We start from the raw sequence: 23,221 nt of genomic DNA, 5'->3' as shown, positions 1-23,221 counted from the left end.
AGCAGTGAATGCAAAATATTTTACCAGACAGCAGGACCTTAAGTGGGAATTGAAACACAATAGAAGTGTGACACATCTGTGCTGCTGGTGTCTGTCTCAGTGGTGAAAATTCTCTGCTTTAGTTTTACACTTTGCTCAATAAACTGGAATTTAGTTACAGTATAAGCAAGGTTAAATGCTGCTGTCTGTAGGCCAAGAGAGAAGTAACAGAGTCTTCAAATGAGAGGGGGTTTTTCACATCTATTTGCTGTCTCTTGGCCAGGCACCAAGCTTTCATATTCATAGCAGCATAAAAAGCAACCAAAACAACAACAAAAACTCCTGCTGAGACTATTAAAGTGTCATTTTCAGCAGCAGGACTCCATAAATCACAGAGACATCCTCACCTCAGGTTCTGGCCCTGCAGCCACTGCAGCTCTGTGCTCTCTCAGGTGACTGCATCAGCTTTGGCATGGACAAGGAGACCCCTGCCCCACTCCCTGCCCTACTTTTAGCTCAGGAAACATCTTCCACGAGGATTTCATGTGCCAAAGCTGAGCTCTCACTCAGCTTTGCTCCTTCTATCCCCTGCCTTGGGCTGTGGATGATGAGCTGCAGGTCCAGCTCCAGCCTGGGCTCATCCTGGGTACACTCAGGCCCCTGGAGTCCAGCAGTCTCACATCATGGAAAAACAGAGGCTCAGCCAGATAATCCAGTCCCAGGGAATAACTCAGGTGTCTGGGCAGGTAAAACACAGCCCTTGGTTGGCCTCATTAGGAAAAACGAAGTTCAGATTGATTCCCAGCTCCTGATCTGAGGTGTAGGGGAGGTACCGGGACACGGATCAGCCACACAAACAGAAAGAGGAAATATCAAAACATACCAGCACACATCTTTTGGGGGTTTTTGTGTTAAAAGGGAAAATTATCAAAGCTTTCAGGACTAAAATAATTCAAGGTTAGGAGCAGCCCCTGCACTTGCAGCTGCAAAGATGCTGTTCCACATCCCACTGGAGGGATTTGGCATCAAAGAGTCTGGGCTGGAAAACAGGATGGGAAGAGGAACTGCTCTTGACAGCATCTGCTGGTTCTCATTTTGCAACAATAAACTGTAATTCTGCTTTTAAAAGGCAGCATGTTTCACCTTTGCATTTCACAGGCTTTATTCACTAGATTATAAAGTAAATTTCATCTAAACCCCTCTATTTAAACAACATCCTTAGGGCAAAAAAAAAAAAAAAAGAAGTGACACCCTTCAATTCCCATTGCTATTGCAAGATATTTCTGCTGAAATGGGGGAGGAAAAATGGGGAAGAAAGTTCTCTGTAATGCCACTGATAGCACAGATCAAATTCTTTTAAATTGCACACAGAAAACTCTCCTCCCCTGAAAGACTTAATAGCAAAGCTGCAAAGAGTACCTATGTATTAAGGAGTCTTTATTAAATATCCAGAATATGATATGTGGTATTTATTCCTTTCCCAGAGTGCATTATCATCAGCACTTGCACAATAATATATCATTTAAATCAATAGCAAAGTTCTCATCAATATCTTTGAAAGCAGCTTATACCCTAATTTACTAAAAGCACTCATCTGCAGAGTGTTTCTGTTATTTATTAGAATTAATTAAATCCTTCTGTATTATGTTAAAATGCACATCTTGTAAGTCCTTGAAGGCCTGGGTGAAAAGAAAAAATAAAGTTTTATGGGCCCAATTTTAGCAGAGATAAATAATGTCAATCAGTCAACAACCTGATCTGTGAGAACATTTATTTCAAAATATTTCATTTTCAAATAGTAAAATGTTCTTCTTGATTTGGTAACATTTTAATCTCCTTTCTTGCAGTACACATACCAAAAAGGGAAAACAAATAAAAAATGACAATTCAAATTTGTTCAGTGAACCAGGAATATTGCTGTCCAATTCTCAGTGTTCAGGAGATGAGCCTGTACTGCAAATGAGGAAATCAGAATGCTACTGCTGCTAAATATGTGAAAAGTAAGGAAAATGCACAATAATAGCAATTCACATATTCATGATGTTTTAAGATTTATTTTACCCCCAAAAAAATCCTTCATGTTATTTTAAGATTAATTTTATCAAAAAAAAACCTTTGTGGGGTTTAACTTCCAATCCCCTCCTGACATTTCTGCCTTATTGAGTAATTTGGGGCCCGTTCAGGAGAGGCAGAGATCTCAGTCAGTGGTGGGGAGTTTGCAACAACAAGCAGGGAGGGACGGAACACAAAATCAAACAGGGTGGATTAGAGGGATCCATGAAGGTCAGAGGAAAAGTGGAATCCAAATGCAGCTGAACAACCTAACTGAGCATGAAAACTGGACATTATCAGCATCCTGGTGATAACTTCCCTCTGGAGCTAAAATAAAAAGTGTTATTTAATATTTGTATTACAGTACAGCTCAGCCAAGATTAGGAAACTATTTTGCTACTTTTGAGTCCTCAGACTTGGAGCTACTTTACATCAGCAATGTTTTTCTTCCACCACCTTCCAAGGCCACCTCTGATGCCCTTGAAGGATTAGAACTGGCACCACTCTGGGATTTTTTTCATGAGTCGAGTGTATTTTAACTGTGGCAAAAGCTGTTAAAGCCTCCCAAGACCTCCGTGCTCATCCACAGAGCGCGTGGAAAGAGTCTTTGCGTCTCTGACTCGCTAAAGCCCTGCAGAGAGCACAAAGGCAGAGTCGTGGCTGCAGCACCCAGGGGTGCAGGCTTTGTGCTGGGATTAGCTCCCACATGCCAGCCCTGCAATCACAGCCACAGCAGCCACAAGGTCAGGCTCAGCTGCTCTTCCCAGTTATTCCCCAGCCTGGACAAGAGCAAACACTGGGACTCCAGGGCTGGACTCAACGCTGAAGTGCAAAAGCTGCTCAGCTTCTCTTCTTGGTTTCATCGCTGTCATTTGAAAGATTTTGGGTGATTATTTTTTAAAAAAAATATATATTTTCTTGAGCCTCACTGGAGTTATTAAACCACCCAGAGTGGGACAAGCAGCTGGACACTGAGCCTGAACTTTTAAACCCAAGAGCTGTGAAATACTAATCCTGGAGCGAGGCAAAATGGATCTGCTCAGGTTTAGAGGGCCAAAATGATCAATCAGCACACAAAGGACTCCTTCCATCCCTAATGTGCTTTTGCTGGGACTAATACATGTAAGAAAAATGGAGTTTTTAACCTTTTCTCCAGAGAACCACTGCTTTTCAGAATTACTCGACGGCAGCGACGGGGATGAAGAGGAAATACTTGTCTGTGGAGAAGATTTAGAGCTTAATCCTTTTGATGGCTTGCCTTACTCCTCCCGTTATTATAGGCTGATGAAAGAGAGAGAAGAGCTTCCAATATGGAAAGAAAAATGCACTTTCATGGAAAGTTTGCTTCATAATCAAATTGTGATTGTGTCAGGAGATGCTAAGACTGGCAAGAGTTCCCAGGTCAGTACAATGGAGTTGGTTGGGGGTTTTTTTATGTATTTTTAAAACATTTAATGAGGTCTGAATTTCAGAGTCCCCATAGCTATTGTGATCCAGATATTAAGGCCAGAAGGGGAAATACAGAAGGTGAACAAAGATGAATGCCATTAAATACAGACTTAAAATATATTGAACATTTTAATAACTTCCTTCAAGCACTCAAAAAAAATGTGCAGTTATTTAGTGTTTTGGTTCTGATTAGTGCTACATCAGGAAAGAAATACAGGGGACTTGTCATAAGATAAAGTGAAAAAAACTCCCAGGAAATGAAGGATTGAAATCAGCAGAGCTGCTTCTCAGGGAGAATTCATGGTCTTTCCCTCTTTTCAGCCAGGAGCAAATGTTTTCTCCAACAGCACAAAATTACTTTACAAAACTCATGTTAAAAGAAATCACTGAAGCCAGGATTTCAGCTGAGTCTAAGTACACAAACATCAGTCAGGACTATGAAATTCTGCTGTAACAATCTATAACAACTCAGATCTGTTGTCACAGTGAGTAGAAAAGAATTTTCAAGTAAGAGCTATCAGCCAAAATACAATTGTTTATGACTGGGATCAGGAGAAAAAATTCTTGCAGGTAAAGCTGAAGGATAATTACTGTTGCAGGGCATCTCATATATCCTACAGACTTTGATGCTGGACACTTCTAGAGATCACATGTTAAACTAGAGACAACACATCTCTCCCTGAAACATCCTGCGTTTCCATAAAAGTGATTCACACCCAAATAATTTTTGGATTGCCAAGTTTTTACCCCTAGTTATTTGCTGTAATTTACACACAAAACACTTGTGTAATAGTAAACAGTTTGCTAAGAAGTGTTAGCTTTTAAATTGTCCTGTAACAAAGCCAATTCTATTGAACCTTTAATAAGATGTAGCACATTGCTGGTTGGTTTTTAAATATTTCTAGAAAAGCATATAACTATACAGAAGTAAATTATATGTGGCTGATTCACCTAGGTTTAGATGTTGGTTAAATGAAGGATTTGAAACCTAATACATCCATTAAAATATTATTTCTAATGCAATTTTAATTTCCCATAACAACAACACATGGATATTTTCCAGTGTTGATGTTATGTAAATATATAAATTAGGGAGCTGCCGTGTAAGTTCCAGCAGCAGTTCAGATTCAGTTACGTGTTTGCAGAGTAATTCATCTGAAATTACAGCTATTGGCTGTGGCATTTGCCAGTTTGAAATCCTGGGATAAGTTTTTTTCATGGATATAACGCTGCAGGAGCAGGTTTGCTGCCGAGCCAGGCCTGAACACTCCCACACCGACCTCGCTGGATCCATCAGCAGTGGATCCATCAGTGCTTGCAGTGACCCTGCTGTCACCTGCTCCCCAGAGGCCTCTCCTGCAGCAAATCCCACCCAACCCGAGTCCAGCTGAGCAATTCCCAGATAAATCCACGCTGAGAATTTGAGAAATTCCAAGTGTTGACACAGGTCACTCCCATGCGCGGTGTAGGCCCTTGGTTCGGCTGTTCCACGCCGCTGGAGAATTCCAGCCGGTTGGAATGGCGGGGCCTGCCGAGCACGTGGGGCGCTGATGGCGGTGTTTTGGTGTCCACAGGTGCCTCAGTGGTGCGCTGAGCACTGCCTGGCCCTGCGGCCCCGCGGGGCCGTGGTGTGCACGCAGGTGCTGCGCCAGGCCGCCGTGGCGCTGGCCCTGCGCGCGGCCGACCAGATGGACGTCAACCTCGGCCACGAGGTCGGCTACTCCGTGCCCTTCGAGAGCTGCTGCACGGCCGAAACCATCCTGAGGTTGGTGCCTTCGGAGGCCTTCGGGCCAAGGGGTGGCTGGAGAAGTTGGAAGCTGACAGCACTTTTGTGCAGAGCTTGCACATGAAAATCAAGGCTGCTTTGTCAAGTTTTATTGTGTTTTAAAATCGCAGGGTGCGCTGAGCTGGAAGGGACCCCACGAGGATCATCCAGTCCAGCTGCTGGTCCTGCACAGACACCCCAACAATCCCAGTCTGGGCATCCCTGGGAGCGCTGTCCAAACTCCTGGAACCATTCCCTGGGGAGCCTGGGCCCTTTGGGGAAGAACCTTTCCAACCTAAACCCCCTGACACAGCTCCAGCCGTGCCCTCAGACCTGGCCACCACAGAGCACACATCAGTGCCTGAGCCCCTTTTCCCCTCATACAGAAGTTTTAGACTGCAATGAACTCTCTCTTCTCCAGAGAATTTATGATTAAACAATAAACACTAAAAGGTTTGAAGGAATTCTGGGGTAAATCATAGCAGAGATTTAAGTGACCATTGTTACTGTCCCTGCAAACTTTCATTAAGCACCTTGGTGACCTCTTTTTTCTTTTCGTCTACTTTTTTTTTCTATTTTCCAGGAGTGTTCATTACCATTAGAGAACATGGGATAATTTTTCCCAAAGTAAAGTTAAAATTCAAAAGGAACCAAAATACGTGGCTAGCAGAGGGTATATCCAGCAACAAGAGGAAAACAGTATCCAGGGGGATTCTTGGGAGATAAGAAATACACTTAATGTAGTAAGTACAGGCAGGTGACAACGACACAGCAACACAGGGATTCAGCTGTAGAGCCTCCCAGGAAGTTATGAGTTACTTTTCTCTGGTTCCTTAACATAGAAGGCACAAACTATCACATCTAGACCACAAGATTTTTACTCAGCCACTGGTTTCCAGTGGAGAAGAGGATACTCACCACTTCTGAAAATCAATTTCCACCTCTCCTCCTCTTGCCTGTCCTTTCTCTTTCTGTGGAGAACTCCTTAAACCTCATCCTGCAGCAGAACTTCCTGTGGCTGCTCCTGTAGAGAGGAAGATGAATCCCTTCCTCTTGCACATCAAAACCTGTTTCAAGAACTCCAAGTCCTGCTGAGCAGCACAACAAAAATAATATCCTTTAAAAAAAACTGTCAGCAGCAGGGACAGAAATGAGGAGGGCCTTATGGTATAAATTAATTGCTCATCTTGGTTCTGGCTCTGCCTCAAGTGCACCTTTCTTTTCCTCACCCAAAAGGATTCATTCCTGGCTCAGGAATTGTTTATGGCATGTGATGGAAGGTCAACAGATTATTTCAGGGCAGAAGTATTTCTGCTTTTGCCTGGAGCATCCATTTCCACCACTGTGTCACTGAGTCACATCAGATTTGTAGCTACTTAAGGAGAGATTTAAACATGTAACTGAGGCTGTGATATGTCTACAAAATATTCCCTGTTCTTACCAAGTCTTCTGTGTCAGAACAGAAAGAACCAAGCTGCCCCCAAGACACTGAAAGAATGTCTTACAATGATAGTCCAAGGAACTTGGTGGAGTTTTGTGTGTCCGTGTTGCAGGTACTGCACGGATGAGATGCTCCAGAGGGAAATGATGTCCACGCCCCTTCTGAACAGCTATGGTGTCATTGTCTTGGACGATGTGCATGAAAGGACTGTGGCAACAGATGCCCTGCTGGGCCTTCTGAAAGATGTCTTGGCAGCCAGAGCAGAGCTGAGGCTGGTGCTCCTCACTGTCCCCCAGATGTGCAGCACCCTGCAGGGCTTCTGCGGCCGCGTCCCTGTGATCCGAGTGCGGGGCAGGCACCGCGCCGAGGCTGTGTTCTCCTGCAGTGCCCACCAGGACCCCTTCTCCTCTGCTCTGAGGCTGCTCCTGGAGATCCACCACACCAAGGAGAAGGGGGACATCGTTGTCTTCCTGGCTTGTGAGCAAGTAAGGCATTCACCTGTTCTCTTTCTGATTTTAATTGGAAATGTGAATTTTTATATGACTTATAAATGTCTTGCTGCCACTAGCTAAGACAGCAGATGTGCCAGCAGGTTTTATAATTTCAGGCTTTTCCTTTAAAGAAGTCATGGCATACATAACACTGTGGTTTATATGCATAAAATAGCTGTGTAACACATAAATATCATGTAGATAATATCTGTATTTTCTGTAGGTTTAAAGAAAGGCCACCATCCTTCTGTGTGATACAAAAAGCTGTAAAAGCAGCACAGAGGGGCACAGGCCACAAGGGCAGGGATTTAATACATTGCAGCCTATCCTGGCACTGGACATCCCACAGTTTGTGTTGTCCCTGTTTTGTGGGATAGACACACAGACACAGGTCCAGTCTCCATCAATGTCCACAGGAGTGTTTTTATCTTAAGCCTCCCAAGTAGATTTTTCCATTTGGATTCTTCTTCCCAACCAATTGTGTGCACAACAGCAGGAGGACAGTGTCACTCCAGAGGTGTGACAGAAAATCCAGGAATCTGCATGGGCTTGGCCATTCTAAATAGTGACACTCTCTGTAGACAGCAGTGATTCCCTAAATTCACTGCAGGTCCTTTAGAGCTGTCAAAACAATCTCACAATCAAAGAAATATTTCAATATTTATGATTATTACAATTATTTTCCTGATAGCGATCCCAAATCTTCCACTGTTGTGTCATTAAATCTGCTTTAGAACAACAAACTCACCAGGAAATAAAGACTTTTCACAAGCAAAGATAATTTACCATAAACTACCCAGGTGTGTTTGCTGCTTTTCACCGTTAAAAGGGAGACAGATATGAAACACTTTTAATAATCAATTTTAGACCTTATAGTTGCCAATTTTACAAATGATAAAGCAATGAATTCTCTGTCTTAGTCCCCATATTTACAATAGATACTGTCACAGAGAAAACACACACTCTTTCCATTTCAAAAGGTTGGGAAGAAAGTTTTATTTCTGCTTGAAAGGGTTTTTTTGAGAGGTAAATTCCCCACAAAACTAAAATAGGAATTTCTTTCTTGCCAAGAAGAGATAACTCATTTTTCTCCCTCACACTGAACAGAACACTCATTATGAACCAGAACATCCCATGAATTCTTGTTTAACTGTGATTTAAAGTTTCATATTGGTAATGGTTCACTGTTCCCAAGCACTCAACTGTCTTTTAAACTAAACAAAAATAGGAATTAACCAGGAACATCAGGATTTATGAGCTGCCCCACTGCCAGCCTTGCTATTAGATGTCATTCTTGTATCTTTATAACAATTTTTATAGAGCACTTTCGACCTATAACTACTGGAAATGTAGTGTCACTCTCAAAGAAAAACTCAGGCTGGCTTTTCAATTTTGCAAAACATTGGCTAATAAAAATGCTTTTAAAAATATTCCCTTTCAGACTGAGCAAGCCCATGAATTATTTTTGTGTGCCTTTCAAAAAATCATGCTGAACAGAAATGTTTTCTTATTAAGCCCCCCCAACAGCAAAATACTAAAACAAAAACAAAAAGCTTTTACAATTCATATCCAATCTCTGGATTTGTGAACTATTTTTAAGGTGATGATCCATCAACACAAGTTAGGGACATTTTATTGACTTTATTAAGTCTTTATAGAGTTTATTAATCATTAGGGGGAAAAAAATCAAACTTTTACCATACTTGTATCTCCTTAAATAAAATAATTAAGGGAAAGTAGGGAGGTTTCTGCATATTTTGATCATTTAAGGTGTTGTAATTAAGAATATAATAATTTCATGAGGAAAAAATGTATTTCTCTCAATTACAGGAAATTGAAAAAGCTTATCAGATGATCAGGCAGGAACAATCCAATTTAAACCCTGACCTTGGAGAACTCATCCCCATCCCTTTATACCCCACCAAACAAGACCTGACTCCCAAAGTAACCCAAGACAAGCAGAAATGCAGCAGAAAATACAGGAGGAAAGTGCTACTCACCACCAGCTCTGGAGAATCTTTGATCTGGACTAAAAACGTGACTTTTGTTATCGATGTTGGTGTGGAGAGAAGAAAGGTCAGTGAAGGGAATCAGAAGCACTTTGTCAAAAATAAACTCTGCAAAAGAGCTTTTTCAGGGCAGGGGAAAGGGAACTGTGCAGCTCAGATTAATGTAAATAGTCTCTAGAGGATCACAGGTTTTTCTCTTCTTTCACAGCATGGGCTCTATGATATTTTAAACATATAAATTAATAGAATTTAAATAATTTTCATGGCCATCTCATGTGAAAACTAAGCAAGAAATCACTATTACTTCCCAAATTCAATCAGGAATCAGATTTTTGAAGTTTCTAAAGCCAGATGAATGCTTCCAGTTGAAACTGCCTCTCATTTGGGCACCAAACCAATGACAGATTATTTGCAAAATACATCTCACCTGAGCTCTGGCCTGTCAGTCCTAAATCTCTCTTCAGTATTTTATACATAAAGCAAAATACAATCACTTCTTAGGCATCTATTGGCAAATCTCCAGGTTTAGGAGATCATCCTCATCCCTTATTAAATGGCTTAGTAATTGTTCATACAGGGAATCTCTGTTTTTTCAAGCTGCTTGTGCTCCCTCCTGGACATGTTCTCCTATCCAAGTACCTCCAAATGCTGCAATTTATTTAATTAATACTTAACCTTTTCCAGTTCATTTGAAGTTTGGCCTCATTTCTTGTTTTTCACCCTGGGAAGGCTTAGTGCAGCTGCAAAAAAAACCAAAATAATAAAATAAAATAAAAAAATAATCTAATTTATTTCTCCAAAACTGATGTCCAAAGGAATGAGTAACTGTGTAGGAATATGAACTGCAGAGCTGCATTACTACAGGTTTTTGTAACTGTCCTGGTTAAAATAAAAATTCCACGAACAGGCAAAAGAAACAATGCCATACATGTCCTTTCTATAATACAAGGGGGAATAACCAAAATTGTAGTTAAGTATTCCTAAAATTTTGAAGCAGGGATCATTAATCCAGATTGGCTTTGCAAGTAGTTCAGGGAAAAGCTTGTGAACCACCAGTACCTTTCATTTTCATTGCAAAAATCTGTCATTTTAAAAGGTTTTTAACTGGGAATTATAAACTAACTCAGTCTCAAGGCAAGCTAAAAATCAGTCACAGCTTGGAGAGCCTAAAAGCAGTTTTCAATTACACCATGCTAATTTCTTAAAGTTATTCCTACAACTACAGTTTTCTGGGATGGCAGAAATGAATTTCACTCCCACGGTAACCTGAAGCCCAAGGTACAATTCAACAAATTGAAAATTTTGTGAGTTTAAAATACAAAGCAATGGGAACAAAACAGATCCAACAGTCCTCATAGCTGTCAAATCACCTCTTTAAGTGATGCAATTTTTTACCTTTAATTCAATTATTTTGTTTAGTCCTGTGACATCAGTTCACTCTCTGTGGCTCAAACGTCAGCTGAGCACAGAGGGAACAGGAAAAGTTCAGTGCAGAGCAAAATCCCACCTGAGCCCTGCAGCTGGGATACATCAGCAATTCACCTGCAGGAAAAGAACATTTTGCCCTGCACTGAAGGATATTTTATCTTTTTTTTAATGAAAATCCTGCTTAAAGAAGATAGAGTTGAAGATGACAGGAGCTGCCTTACCCAGGCACTTTTATGTCTTGCTGGACATTACAGACTCTTGGCCAGAGTAGTGAGTGAATCAGCTCCTCAGCTTAATCAAAATAAAGCATAATTAAGCAAAATATAAAACATGGCATCATATATCTCTAATACAGCCCTCATCTCCTGTAATTTCAGTATTAAGACAAAAATCTGGAGTTAAGACAAAAATCTGGAGTTAGGGAACAAAATGCTATCAGAAAATGTTGGGATTCTGTCACTGGAAGAAATAAATAATCTTTTTTGATGTTTCTCTTGATGACACCATTTTCTGCTTTAGTAAGGTACATTTCTTCAGGAAAAAAAAAGACATTTATCTCAGAGCACACTTAGAGTGACAGCAAAACATCTGTCAGCTTGTCAGGGTGCTCTCCTTTCCAAGCTGCTGAGGAAAATAGAAATGAAAACTGTTGCTACCCTTTTTGTAAAATGAACTAGAGAGAAATTCAGTACAGACCATTCATATTTTTGCAGCCCTTGTGTACTTATCTGATGTTTGATATCTCTTTCATTTAAAGGTGTACAATCCTAGAATCAGAGCAGACTCTGTTCTAACCCAGCCTATCAGCCAAAGTCAAGCAGAGGTGCATAAACAAATTCTGGGCATGTCTCCATCAGGTAGAAATATTAGCTCAAAATTTAAATCCATTAGCTCAAATTATTAATACAATCAATGTGGCAACACGAGGAGGAAGCATTTTTAAAAAGGGTAATTCTCCTGAACTGTCTTCCAGGGAAAATCTTCTGCTTGTATCCTGAAGAATTTACATACAAGGAAATGAAGCCACAAATTCCAGCTAAAGTTCAGGAATCCAACCTCACCAGCTTGGTCCTGTTCCTGAAGAGGATGGACATAGCAGGCTTTGCACACTGTGATTTCATCAGCAGCCCAGGTAAGAGGATGCACCAATTTGTCATATTTTATTATTATTTTAGAAGTTATTTCCAGGTTAATTTTGCCCTGTCACTCACAGGATTGCTTTTTTATTTAAGGACTTATAATAATATCACCCTGCTTTTCCTATTTACCTGCTACAGCAGTGCTCAATAGCACTTAAAAAAAAAGACTATAAAGTATCTGAATGGAATTGGAATGTTAAAAAAATAAAAATCAATATTCCAAGTATCTTCTCATCTAGCTCACATATTATTTTCCTGCAACCCACAAAGAAAATTTGTGCCCTGTTGTACAAGGCATTGTACAGATATCCAACAAAATAGATTCCTTTAATCAAAAGTTTACAACCCAAATAAAGCACTGTTGTTACCTGGGGGATGTGAGTGGAGGAAATGAGCTTCCTCCTTATCCTCCAGCATCTCCCACCTCCAATTTACAATGGGCTGTTCCTTAAGGACAATATTCCTTATAAAATAAACCCAAATACACTTTAAATACTGGGCAGGGAAGACACTGAATTCTGAGGTAAGAGTGTGAAGGAAGTTGCCCTTTTTTTCCCTCCCAACTTCATAATTTAGGGTTTTTTTCTATAAAAGGATATTTTCCTCTGTTCTGGCTTATCACAAAACCCAAGTGTCACTGCAGATTCTGCTGTTGCTTTTGAAGCTCATTAAAGTGGGGGAAATAGCCCTGATTTCATTGGTTTGGGGATTGCTGCCTTCACTCGTGATAATTTTCCAGTGCAAACAGGAAAAATTTAATTATCCAGCCTTTCCTTGTGCACAAACACAAAATTGGAAAGATCTCTTCTGTGTTGTTCACTGTAATTAATCAGTAATAAAGTGTTAATTCTCACTGTCAGACGTTGCAATAGAGGTTAAGTGAAATTTTAAAGAAAAATTTATTCTACTTTTCCCTTGTGTGTCTGTCTAGCAGAAACATGCCTAAAAGAAATAGAAAAAAAACATGGCCAGTCTGATGGTAATGAGTTCAAAACCAATGAGAATTGGAGTATTTTGGCCTTGTGAGTGGCATCTCCTGTGCTAAACCCACAAAATCTGCATGGAAAATGCTTATGGAGTCCAGTTTGCTCCCACTCAAATTTAAAATGTATTTTACTATTAAAAAAATGTGTGGTAAAACATATTAGTGTTTTTCCTGGATATGAAGAAAGTTAGTCTTGAACTGTAGAAGGAAGTAGTAAAATTGTATGAGGGAAAGCATTTGGCATTTTTGGATTTAAAGGCACAATGGGGACATCATTTAGAGAGAATGAAATGCTAGAGGCACATAAAGGTTTCACAGATGCAGGAACTCTAAGGTTTGGCTGTATTTTTGGATAATGCAGCTGAAGAAAGAATTGTCCTGATGTGTAAAAAATTATAAAGGCATCTGATGAGTGAATGAAATGGCTTTACTTGGATGGACATTAAATATGACAAAGCTTTTGCTGACTGGATCAAGAGTCTCAGGTGCAGGTATTGAATAGTTTTAGGAATCACTGCACAGTGGGTGGAACGTTGGATGAACTGCTTGAACAAAGGAAAAATCCCAAAAACACTTCAGGGGTGCTCTGAAAGGAGAGGAGAAAGTCTGCACCATTTCCTTGTCTGCTTCCTGCCTTCCACAATGAAACATTTGAGACAGAAATTTCATGATCAGCACAGCTCTCCCTTGACCCAGGACACATCACACATCAGCTTTCTTGCCACTTTGGAGCAAGCAGGGAACTTTTTCCTACCAGCACTTGGACTGATCCCTACACAATCCCCCAGAGAGGAGTGTGAAGCTCCCACAGTCAGAACACAGAGGTCGAAGTGACTGCTGTGAACTTCTCTGAAAGAAACTGAAACACCAAAGGGAGAAATTTGTCAGGGGACTTGTGTTAGATCAACTCACAGAACTCAAAACACGTCAGGTTTTCAAGCACACAAACCCAAGGATGGTTTGGGCTGGAAGGGACCTTAGAGATCATCCAGTTCTGCCATGGCTTTGACTATTCCATGGCTCTTCACCTCCTTCCTTTGAGTAAAAGGAGTAAAACCATTGCAGCATCTCCTGTGTGCCACAGGCTTTCCTCTGCACTGTTTCTCTCCAACAAACATGCTCAGTTTGTCTTTGCAGTTGAAACAGAGGAAGGCTTTAGGGGTTTTTAGGGGTTAGGTGAATTTCTCCTAAACAAAATCAAGTTTTCACTGAGTAAGACACAGGCATGAGCTGGTGAACAAACAAATCAGAAGGAGACCAAAATTCATAGCAAGAAGTACTTCTCAATCTGTTTTCTACACATGGAGAACATGCAGCAGATAAGAAACAAAAATTACATCAGTAAAACATTTCATTTCTGCTCAGCAACACTGTGCACAAGGGATTTTTTTTTTCTTTTTTTCTGCTGCTCTTTGAGGAGAAATAAAAGCCTGGATTAAGTCTGACTCATTACTGCATTATGAAAGCCACAAACATGTCAGGCTTACAGCTGCTGCATTTAATTCATGCCATAATCAAGAGGAGCAAATGCAGCAGAGCTTGTTCCCCTTTCTGGAATTCATGAGCCAGAGGAAAACGAATCTGGCACTGCAGCTCCAAAGTGCATTAGTGGGATTCCTGTGCCCCTAGAGCAGGGATGTGGTTACATTTTCATCAGTTAATCAGACAGATCTTTGCTGGGGTTTATAATGGGACAAAAGAATTCCAGTGCCATAGATTGCAGCAACATTGAGCACTTTTGTAAATCACTGGAAAATCCTTATTTAAACTAAGTAAATCATTATAAAGATGAAGCCATGTAAAATTTCTCTGTGGAATCAAGGGGAAAGCATTTGCAGATTCTGCATTCATCCAGAATTTCCCTAAACAATTTTCAGATTAAAGGATGTGTCGACAGTCATGACATTTGAGAGCTATGCTTTTACAACCCCTTAGAAAATATATTTCTAGAAAATTCAGAATAACAACAGTTGTATAAATTTACATAATTTCAAATTGTTTCAGAAAAATAAATCGTTGGCATATCTTCACTGGAGACTGTCAAAGACAGAAACTCAATGCACAATGTAAGGTCTGTCAACAGAGATCACTTCAGGGCAGATTTATTACCTTAAATTTACTTGTTAATTCTTTGATGTTTTAAATTCTGTGTTTCATCAATTAAATGATGTGTGCAGACATTATTCAGTATATTCTGTCAGGATGGGGCAGGTCAGGCCCTGGCCTGACTGTCCCTGCTGGCAGAAAAGGACAGCAGGGACCATCACCAGCCACACTGGAGGAGTGATGAAGCAGCTGAGGGGAACAGAAAGACTGCAAAGTATGAGTTTGGGAAAGGAATTTTTAATGATCAACTATCATTTCCAAATAATAGTTATAGAACTGGTGGCTTCAGAGCAAAACAGACACATAAAAAATCCTGACTCAGAAGGTACAGGGGGAAAAAGAAAATCAGAAGGAAACCTGCACAGAGAAACTTGTGCTTGCAGAAGAAAAACCTTGGCATAATTTGAGGAAAACTTGGCAAAGTCTCCTCCATCTTTTCAGTTTACTGTCCAAGGAGCAATGTTAGAAACCAGCAACAGCAAACACCATTCCCCAGGACTGTTCTCCCTGCAGTAATTACTTTGGCAGCTCTTTCTGCTGTTCAGCCCAAGAGAACCTGCAAAACCTGTGGTGTGCCAGGCAGAGCATCAGCTCTTTAAAGACAACATCCCTTCACCTGACACCCATGGCAGCTCTTTTTAAGTTATTCCCATGAAGGAAAATATCTATCAAAAAAAGGTATTTTACATACTCAGCATTTGCAGAGCAGGAGACCAGAACACAGGAGCTGTGGATCTCCCAGAGAAGCACAAAAGAGCAGTTAAATGGACTATAAAAAATAATGAAATTTAAGTTTTATTCTTATCCCTAATATTCACTTATTACAGAACTTTGACCAAATCCCTAAATCACTTGCTTCCTAATGCAACAAGAATAATACTTTTGAAGGTATTTGCTCACACCTTGCTAGCATTTCAGCCATATGGGATGTGGTTCTGAAGACTACAGGTGTACCTGCTTTTGGAGACACAATTTACTCTGTTCACCTCAAAGTTACAAAAATATGAAACCAAGAATATAACTTTAAGTAGCTTGGAACTCTCAGATAAACTATTCCAGTGCTAACAATAACATTAAGTTATATATTTGCTTTACTGAGCCTAAGAAGGATCAAAAGCAGGATCTGCATTTACATAGAACTGGTCAGATTTCTTGAAACAAATCCAGAGCAACCCAGTCTTGAGCAGCCAAAGAACACAGAGCAGGGAAAGAAAATATTGGATTAGGAAATACCTTTTAAAATTCCAGAGATGTGGCAGCTTCTTGTTGAAAGCACAGGACACATGTTGAGAGGTTTTTTGAACTTTGCTCCTGTGAAAGCAGCAGTGGAGTCACAAATCCTCGTGGTTCACACCTCAAGGCAGCAGTGGCTGGTGCTGGCAAGAAGCCCTAAAAAGCCCTACTCTGGTTTTTATTTCTCTTTTTTACCATTCCTTCACCTGCTCTAATCCACCTTTACTCTCTTGTCCTTTCTAGAGCAATAAAACTCCAGGAATCTTTTTTTTTCTTTTTTTTTTTTTTTTCTGAACACTCATAGCAAGACAGGGAAGTAATTTGTGCTTATAAATCTCAAGACAACTAACTCTAGGGCATAAAAATGCAAATTACTGATGCTATCAGAGGGTTGAAATTGGCTGCCATATAACCATGTATTTTGTGAGCCCTAGCACAAACTACTTTGTTGACTTCTGGAAAATAGCTTTCCATGATCTCCTAGTAATTACTACACATCTGAATGACCCTATTACTCTCACTGTATTTTCAATCACTGATTTTTATTTCCTGTCACTGACTCGTATTCATCATCAGCTGCTACTTCTCATTTCTTTAAAACTCCTAAGTATTTTCTTCTCAGATGCTTCAGCTTTTTCCAGGGCTCATCATTTATCCCATTAAACCCCACATTTCTTATAACAAATATCCTCTCTAGATAGAATTGTACAGGCAGAGGGAAGAACTCTGAGACTGAAGTGAAGCAGGTCCACAGTTTCAAAAAGAATTTACAGGTTCCTGAGAGAATTTGTCTGAAAACTGGGTGTTTTAAACTTAACTGAAGTCACATGAGCAGATTTAGATGCTGGAAAAGTTCTGGAAAAGCTCATGCAAGGGGAATTAATAAATTATTTTTCCCCTTCAGACATTACAGAACGAGGTTAAAAACAACAGGTGCTTGTTTGCTTCCTATTTTACTTTCTCCTTGACTCTAAGTAGTTAATTCAGAGAGATGGCAATAAACAGTTCACTACCAATGAAGTCAAAACCTGATTTCAAGATTTTCTTGCATAATGTGTGGGGAAAATGTGGCTAAATGTGTCTTAGCAGCTAATTACAGCCTTGCTTTGCTTTTAGTCTTGCTGATGCCATACACACTCCCACTCTTGATGAACACAAGATTCCCAGCCATCTACTAATGAAGATCCAAGTGCAAATGCACCCCCTGCCTGTGTGGGCAGCTGTGCTTGTGGTCTGGTTATTTTATTTAGGGATTTTTTCCCTGGTAATAAATGGGCTGACAGCAGCCCACAGAAGCTGACAAATGGCCAGTGCAGCTTCCCAGGGCTGGGGATGAGGCCAAGTCCTGCTGCAGTGGAATTTCTGCCACCAGCTTCAAGGGGACTGGAATTTAACTTGTTATCCATAAAACAGAGAAAATATCAAGCAGATCCTTAGGCTGGAGTAAGGAGAAAGTTGCTGCATTGGTTGGAGAGCAGTTGTGAATATAAATGAACTGGTACCCATGAAAGATATTGATCATTCAATATAACCTGGAACAGAAATCTACTTTGGAAAAGAGCTGGGAGGAAAGAACCTTAAAGAACCTTCACACTTCAGGAATTCCCAAATTTCCACCTGTGTCTTTCGTGCTCTGGTGACAATTTTTTAGAGTGTAGGCCTGACAACTTCAATTTGTTCCCTCTCTCTCGACCCCCAGAACTGGAGCCACATAAAGCTCTTCTCTGCTTTTTTGACCTCCTTTTATCACCATCAGATTTCCTGCAGACCTGCTCAAGTTCTAATTTTAAGTGTTGATTTACTTAATCCTGTCCTCTCAGGACATTTTCCTATATTCCCTCATTATTTTTGCTGCTTCACTGTTCTCACTTCTACCTGTGGAGGTTGTGAGGAAGTTATAACCCACCCTAAGAGAAAAGTGAACATTGAATTTTGTGGAGTGAGAAAGTACAGCCAATTACTAGGGAGACATTTTCCTTTACCACATTCCCATTTTTCTTCTGGTATCATGAGTACCTATGTAAAAAAAGTATAATAATTAAAAAGGCAATGAAGAGAACTCCAAATACCTGCAAGAATAACGATGATAACTTCTGTAAATATCAGAATATCTCCTCTGGTTAAAACGATCTTTCCTAGACCTGTTCTGTATCTCAGCACCCCTCAAATGTGACCACTCCTCTTAAAAAAGAATGAACACAAAAAAAACCACCTGAAAACTGCCAATAATGGAAGCAGTTTTGGCAGAGTCTAGGGGCTAACACATGATTGAGGATTGTGTCTGGGCTTCTGACAAAAATTGTTCTGACATAAAAAGTACAAACAAAATGATTTGCAGCTCTACAATTTTTACCTCTTATTTTCTTCCTCCAGAATTTTCTCAGCTTTTCACTCATCCATTGCTTTTTGTTCTTAATCACTGTCAAATTAAAGAAGTATCATTTTCCCACAGCTGAAATATTATAATGAGAATTCAGCCATTCATTCTTGTGCAGCCACTCTCAAGAACTGGATTTCTCTTCCCTTTTCCTCAGCTCCTGAAAGCCTGATGCAGGCTTTGGAAGATCTGGATTATCTGGCAGCGCTGGACAACGATGGAAACCTCTCTGAATTTGGGATTATTATGTCAGAATTCCCCCTGGATCCTCAGCTGTCCAAGTCACTGCTGGCTTCGTGTGAATTTGAGTGTGTGGATGAGATGCTCACCATTGCAGCCATGGTCACAGGTACTCCAGGATCACTGCAGGCCTTGTGCCACCTGCCCAATCCACACTCTTTCCAAATCTATGCACAAAAGCAAATTTTTTTAATTCCCATCCTGCTTATTTCAATTAAATTAATATATTTGGCTGTTCAAGTCCTAACTGTAAGGATACAATGAAAACTAAATAAAGAATTCCCACAGAGAATTCAATTTCTCCCTTTTGTCAGAAACATCCCTTCAAAATGAAACTTTCTTATATTAACCTACATTTTTTACAGATTGGTGCAGCAAAATAAGGGAAGTTCTAATTACAAAACAACACTGAACTGTTTGCCTACAAAGGATTACTTTTTGATCTTGTCTCTCTACTTCAAATATTTTATAAAACTGACATAACCTTGAAGTCCTGGGCAGCAAACACATGAACCACAGGATATCAAGCTGTATGAGTTGTTCTCCTTATAGGACAACTTTTTATGCCCAAACTGGGTTGATTTTTAACTTGTGATAGTTGTTGGTTTTTTTAAGTATATATAACAAATGTAAATGATTGAGCATAGTCACAATTCAGTTTTAGAAAAGCTCAACCATCTCAAAAGACACAAAAGTAAAATGCACTGGAAAGCACAAACTTCAACACAACTTCTTCAACAGAAGAGCAAATTATGGCATTAAAAGATGCCTTTTTATAATAAAGAAACCATTTATTGGATTCTGGCTAAATTAGGTTGTGACATTAGGAAGCTTTTTTGGGATCAGCCTGGGAGAAAGCTGCTCTTTTGTGTTTGCAACACACATTAACTAAACAAGACTGGAAGGACACCCACAAAAATAAACCTTTAGTGAACGCAGCAGGTTCAGTTCTTCAGCACCATCCAACAGAGGGGGTTCAAGGCAACCAAAGAAGGAAAAACCCAAAAACACCAGTGGGGTTTTGTGCATGCACCTCTGTGTTTTCATCACTGGTTTTTTCCTCAGCTCCCAGCTGCTTTCTGCACGCCCCTCCTGGCACAGAGGAGATCGCTCGGAGCCGCTGGCGCCGCTTCTCCCACCCTGCAGGAGACCACTGCACCCTCATCAGCGTCTTCAACGCCTTCAAGGCAGCCACTGCCAACCCCACACAGCCAGGCAAGTGGGCCCGAGCCAAAATCAAGCACTCTGGGATCTGTTTGAATAAAAACAAACCTAAAAATCTGGTGATTCCTTCTAGAAATGCTGATATGTAGGGAGAAATCTATGGGAGTAGCTATTGCTGATGAATATTAATTAACTAATTAATTCAAAGTGTCCTAGGACAGCATTTCTTACCCAACAGGGATCCATAACCACTATTCCAACAGTCCTTTGAAGTGGCACTGTGCAAAACCAGAATGATGGTTCCTCCTGTAGAAGCACAAAATCCAAGTTTGGGATGAATAAAAGCTGTTGAGGAAGGCCCCGAATCCCCCAACAGCCCAACAATTCTGGTGGGTTTTTGATAGCTGTGAGCTGAAAGGAAAATTTAAGGGGGAAATGAAAAGTACTAAAGTCTACATTTGCAGGAACACAAATAAAAACCAGGGGACTGCAGAGCAGCAGAAGCTCATCACTGCATTTTCCTGTGCTCAAGCATCCTGCTCCGGTTCATTTAGCCCGAGTCCAGTGCTCAGACAGCAGAGGGATAAATTTGCACACATTGAGTAAAAACTTGAGACAGGAAAGCAGGATTGTTTCCTGTTCAGTCATGTGGAATGCTGAAGGGAGCTCCAGGAGAACCAGTGCTTTACCTGAATGCAGGATCAGCACCAGCACGACAGGTGTGATTTCAGCTCCATATACTGGCCTGAAAAATACAATTGCTACTCATTCTCTGGGAAGTTTTACTCATAACACAGTAAAGAAGGGATTTGATTCAGGAAGAAATAGCTGCAATTCTATAAAACTAAGTGAGGATATCAAGAATTGCCCACTTACTTTGTGAGCTGAGCCTAAGCTGTCTGTATGGCTCATTACCAGAATTTTGGATATTTTCTGCAGCAGTGCAAGAGCATTTATTTCACAGAACAGCACCTCTGTGGACTGCACCCATCAGTGAGATTCTGCTTTAAGCCAAAACACTGCTTTTTCCTCCACAGACTTCAGCACTGAGAAATGGTGCCGTGAGTATTTCCTGAGCTGCTCTGCTCTGAGCATGGCAGAGATGATCAGAGCCGAGCTGGTGGAGATCATGAAGCGCATTGAACTTCCCATTTCAGAACCAGCCTTTGGATCAGAAGAAAATCTACTAAGCATTAAGAAAGCTCTTTTATCTGGTTACTTCATGCATGTAAGGAAAAGCACTATGGTTTCATTTTCCTGCACTGTTCAATTATCTGGAATGCTTTCAGAAAACTTAAGTTCATTAGTGAAATCTCTTGATCACCAGAAAGGATAAAAGACTTTTTTTCCCCCATTGTATCAAACACTTCTGCCCATTTCAGCCTTTTCTCTGGGGTTCATCTCTGACTGCATGGAGTTCACACTCTCCACAGCAATAAGAAAACTGCCAATATGCTTTTCATTCAAAGAACTCTTCCACCTCAAGAAAACTCTTGAATGTACAATATTCTTTCAGGAATTCTTTCCTTTTTGAAGGTGAAAATTGCCTGGAAATAGAGAAATGACTTGGATATATTTAGGTGTGCATAACAGACAGCTTGGCTCATCTCAGGAAGGCACTCTAACTGTAATTGTAAATGTAAACTAGATTGATTTATTCGCACTCAAGCCCCCAGGCTTTCCTTCACGTCCCCGTGCTCCATCTAAACACAAATATGACCTCTCCCAACTGCACATTTCATGGCCTGACAGATTGTATTTAGAAGTCTATGAAAAGTGTATCTGCTAAAGAATAAACATTTATATGTTTTCACACAGACCCTTCAAAGCCAAACTCAAGATACTTTTGTACTTATTTGTATTTGTTATCCCTTTCAAATACAGAACATTTTAAATCTCATTTCAGGGTATTCAACCCCAAACTTTCCCACACAAACTTGGGAGGAGGTTCCAGTTGAAAGTATCTGAAGGGAAGTTTAATTTCTGGTTTAAAACTAATAAGCACTGATTAATTAAATAATGGATACCTCTCCTCATTGTTTTGTTTTTTTTAGATTGCTCGTGATGTGGATGGCTCAGGGAACTATTTAATGTTAACACACAAACAAGTGGCCCAGCTCCACCCCTTCTCATCCTACTACAACAGCAGGAGGATTCCAGAGTGGGTTTTATTCCACGAGTTCAGCATCTCAGAGGGCAATTCCATCAGAGTTGTCTCCGAGATCTGCCCCCATCTGTAAGTGAACTGTGATGCAACTGCTCCTTCTTTCCTAAATCCACAAAAGCATCACTTTGGGAGGATAAAAAATAAAAAGGGAAGATCTGTGGTCTCAGGCACTCACTACTCTCAGCAGTTGCCTGTGTAAGCAATTGAAAAAGCCCCCATTATGAGCTGCAAAAGTTCCTTACAAAGTGGAATATACAGAAAAAAAAAATCAGAGTTAACAGAGCAGTGTACTCACACATGAATCCAGCTGGAAAGGTCTTTGCTCCCTGAAAACCTGTTTTCCAGCAAATCCTTTTCTTAACATTTTTTCTGTACCCAGACAGCTGAACCACAGACTGCTTATGGATTCAGGGAGAGATCAGAGTCTTCCTTCTGCAAAAATCTCTTTACACAAAGAATATACATTTCACTCTCCCAGCTTTTCTATTTCCCATGTTTATAGGAGAGTTTTTTTCATAATGTTATTGAACCACTCTGTTCTAAAGCAGGGAAATTCCTATTTAATGCAAACATTGGGAACTGCATTGCACCTCAAGTGCAGGCTGAGGATTTCCAGTGCAAGGCTACAGAAAGCACAAATTCCTACATCTTGCAGAGAATCTTGGATTCTTACAGAATTTTGGGCTGAGATATCAACTTTGTAGCTTCTTTTAGATCTGCCTGGAAATAATTATTCAAATATTTGAAAATTCTATTAAAAATTAATCATGTTTTGTGTGATTTCCTCCCCAGATTTGCAGAGCTGGTACCTCAGTATTATTTCAGCAATCTTCCTCCAAGTGAAAGCAAGGATATTCTGCAGGAAATGATTGATCACTTGGCACCTGTTTCAGCCAAAAAGGAGGAACAGAAAATTGCCAGTGACAGCAAAGAAAAGGAGGAATTTCCCCAAACTCCCACTGAACAGAGATGTGTTATTCAGTGAATTTAGAATGAACCATCACATATTGGACAACAATAAATAAAAGCAACATATCCAAAATACATCCCTGCTTTAACCCATGTCATTATTTTAAACTTTTGACATAAATGTATTTAACAGAAGAAATAAAGAAAAAGCACTTTTCTCAACAAAAGGAGTTGCATGCATTATTTTGGAACAAAACCACGTGATTCAGCTTTGGTTAAAAAAACAT

At 40.3% G+C, this 23,221-nt stretch overlaps 1 protein-coding gene across 1 annotated transcript; it reads left to right on the top strand.

The window, feature by feature from the left end:
- The first annotated feature begins 2,608 nt into the window (after window positions 1–2,608).
- On the top strand, window positions 2,609–23,161 carry DHX32 (DEAH-box helicase 32 (putative)). Its single transcript, XM_015633123.1, has 11 exons — window positions 2,609–3,432; window positions 5,055–5,245; window positions 6,799–7,171; window positions 9,008–9,253; window positions 11,372–11,471; window positions 11,588–11,746; window positions 18,612–18,803; window positions 19,760–19,909; window positions 20,896–21,086; window positions 21,913–22,094; window positions 22,818–23,161. The coding sequence occupies exons 1-11, from the start codon at window positions 3,163–3,165 to the stop codon at window positions 23,008–23,010; spliced, it is 2,247 nt and encodes a 748-aa protein (XP_015488609.1). The 5' UTR covers window positions 2,609–3,162; the 3' UTR covers window positions 23,011–23,161.
- Window positions 23,162–23,221: the final 60 nt, after the last annotated feature.

This window comes from Parus major, chromosome 6 (genome assembly GCF_001522545.3).
Source record: "Parus major isolate Abel chromosome 6, Parus_major1.1, whole genome shotgun sequence".
In the NCBI taxonomy this organism is placed as follows: Eukaryota; Metazoa; Chordata; class Aves; order Passeriformes; family Paridae; genus Parus; species Parus major.
Note: the sequence above shows the minus strand (reverse complement) of the source record. Positions and strands in the feature narration are given on the sequence as shown.

Coding starts and splice junctions, on each gene's coding strand:
- DHX32 (XM_015633123.1), top strand. CDS start 3,163: ATGGAGTTTTTAACCTTTTCTCCAGAGAACCACTGCTTTTCAGAATTA. Junction 11,472..11,587: donor TCTGGGCATGTCTCCATCAG/GTAGAAATATTA, acceptor ACTGTCTTCCAG/GGAAAATCTTCTGCTTGTAT. Junction 18,804..19,759: donor CATTGCAGCCATGGTCACAG/GTACTCCAGGAT, acceptor TTTTTTCCTCAG/CTCCCAGCTGCTTTCTGCAC.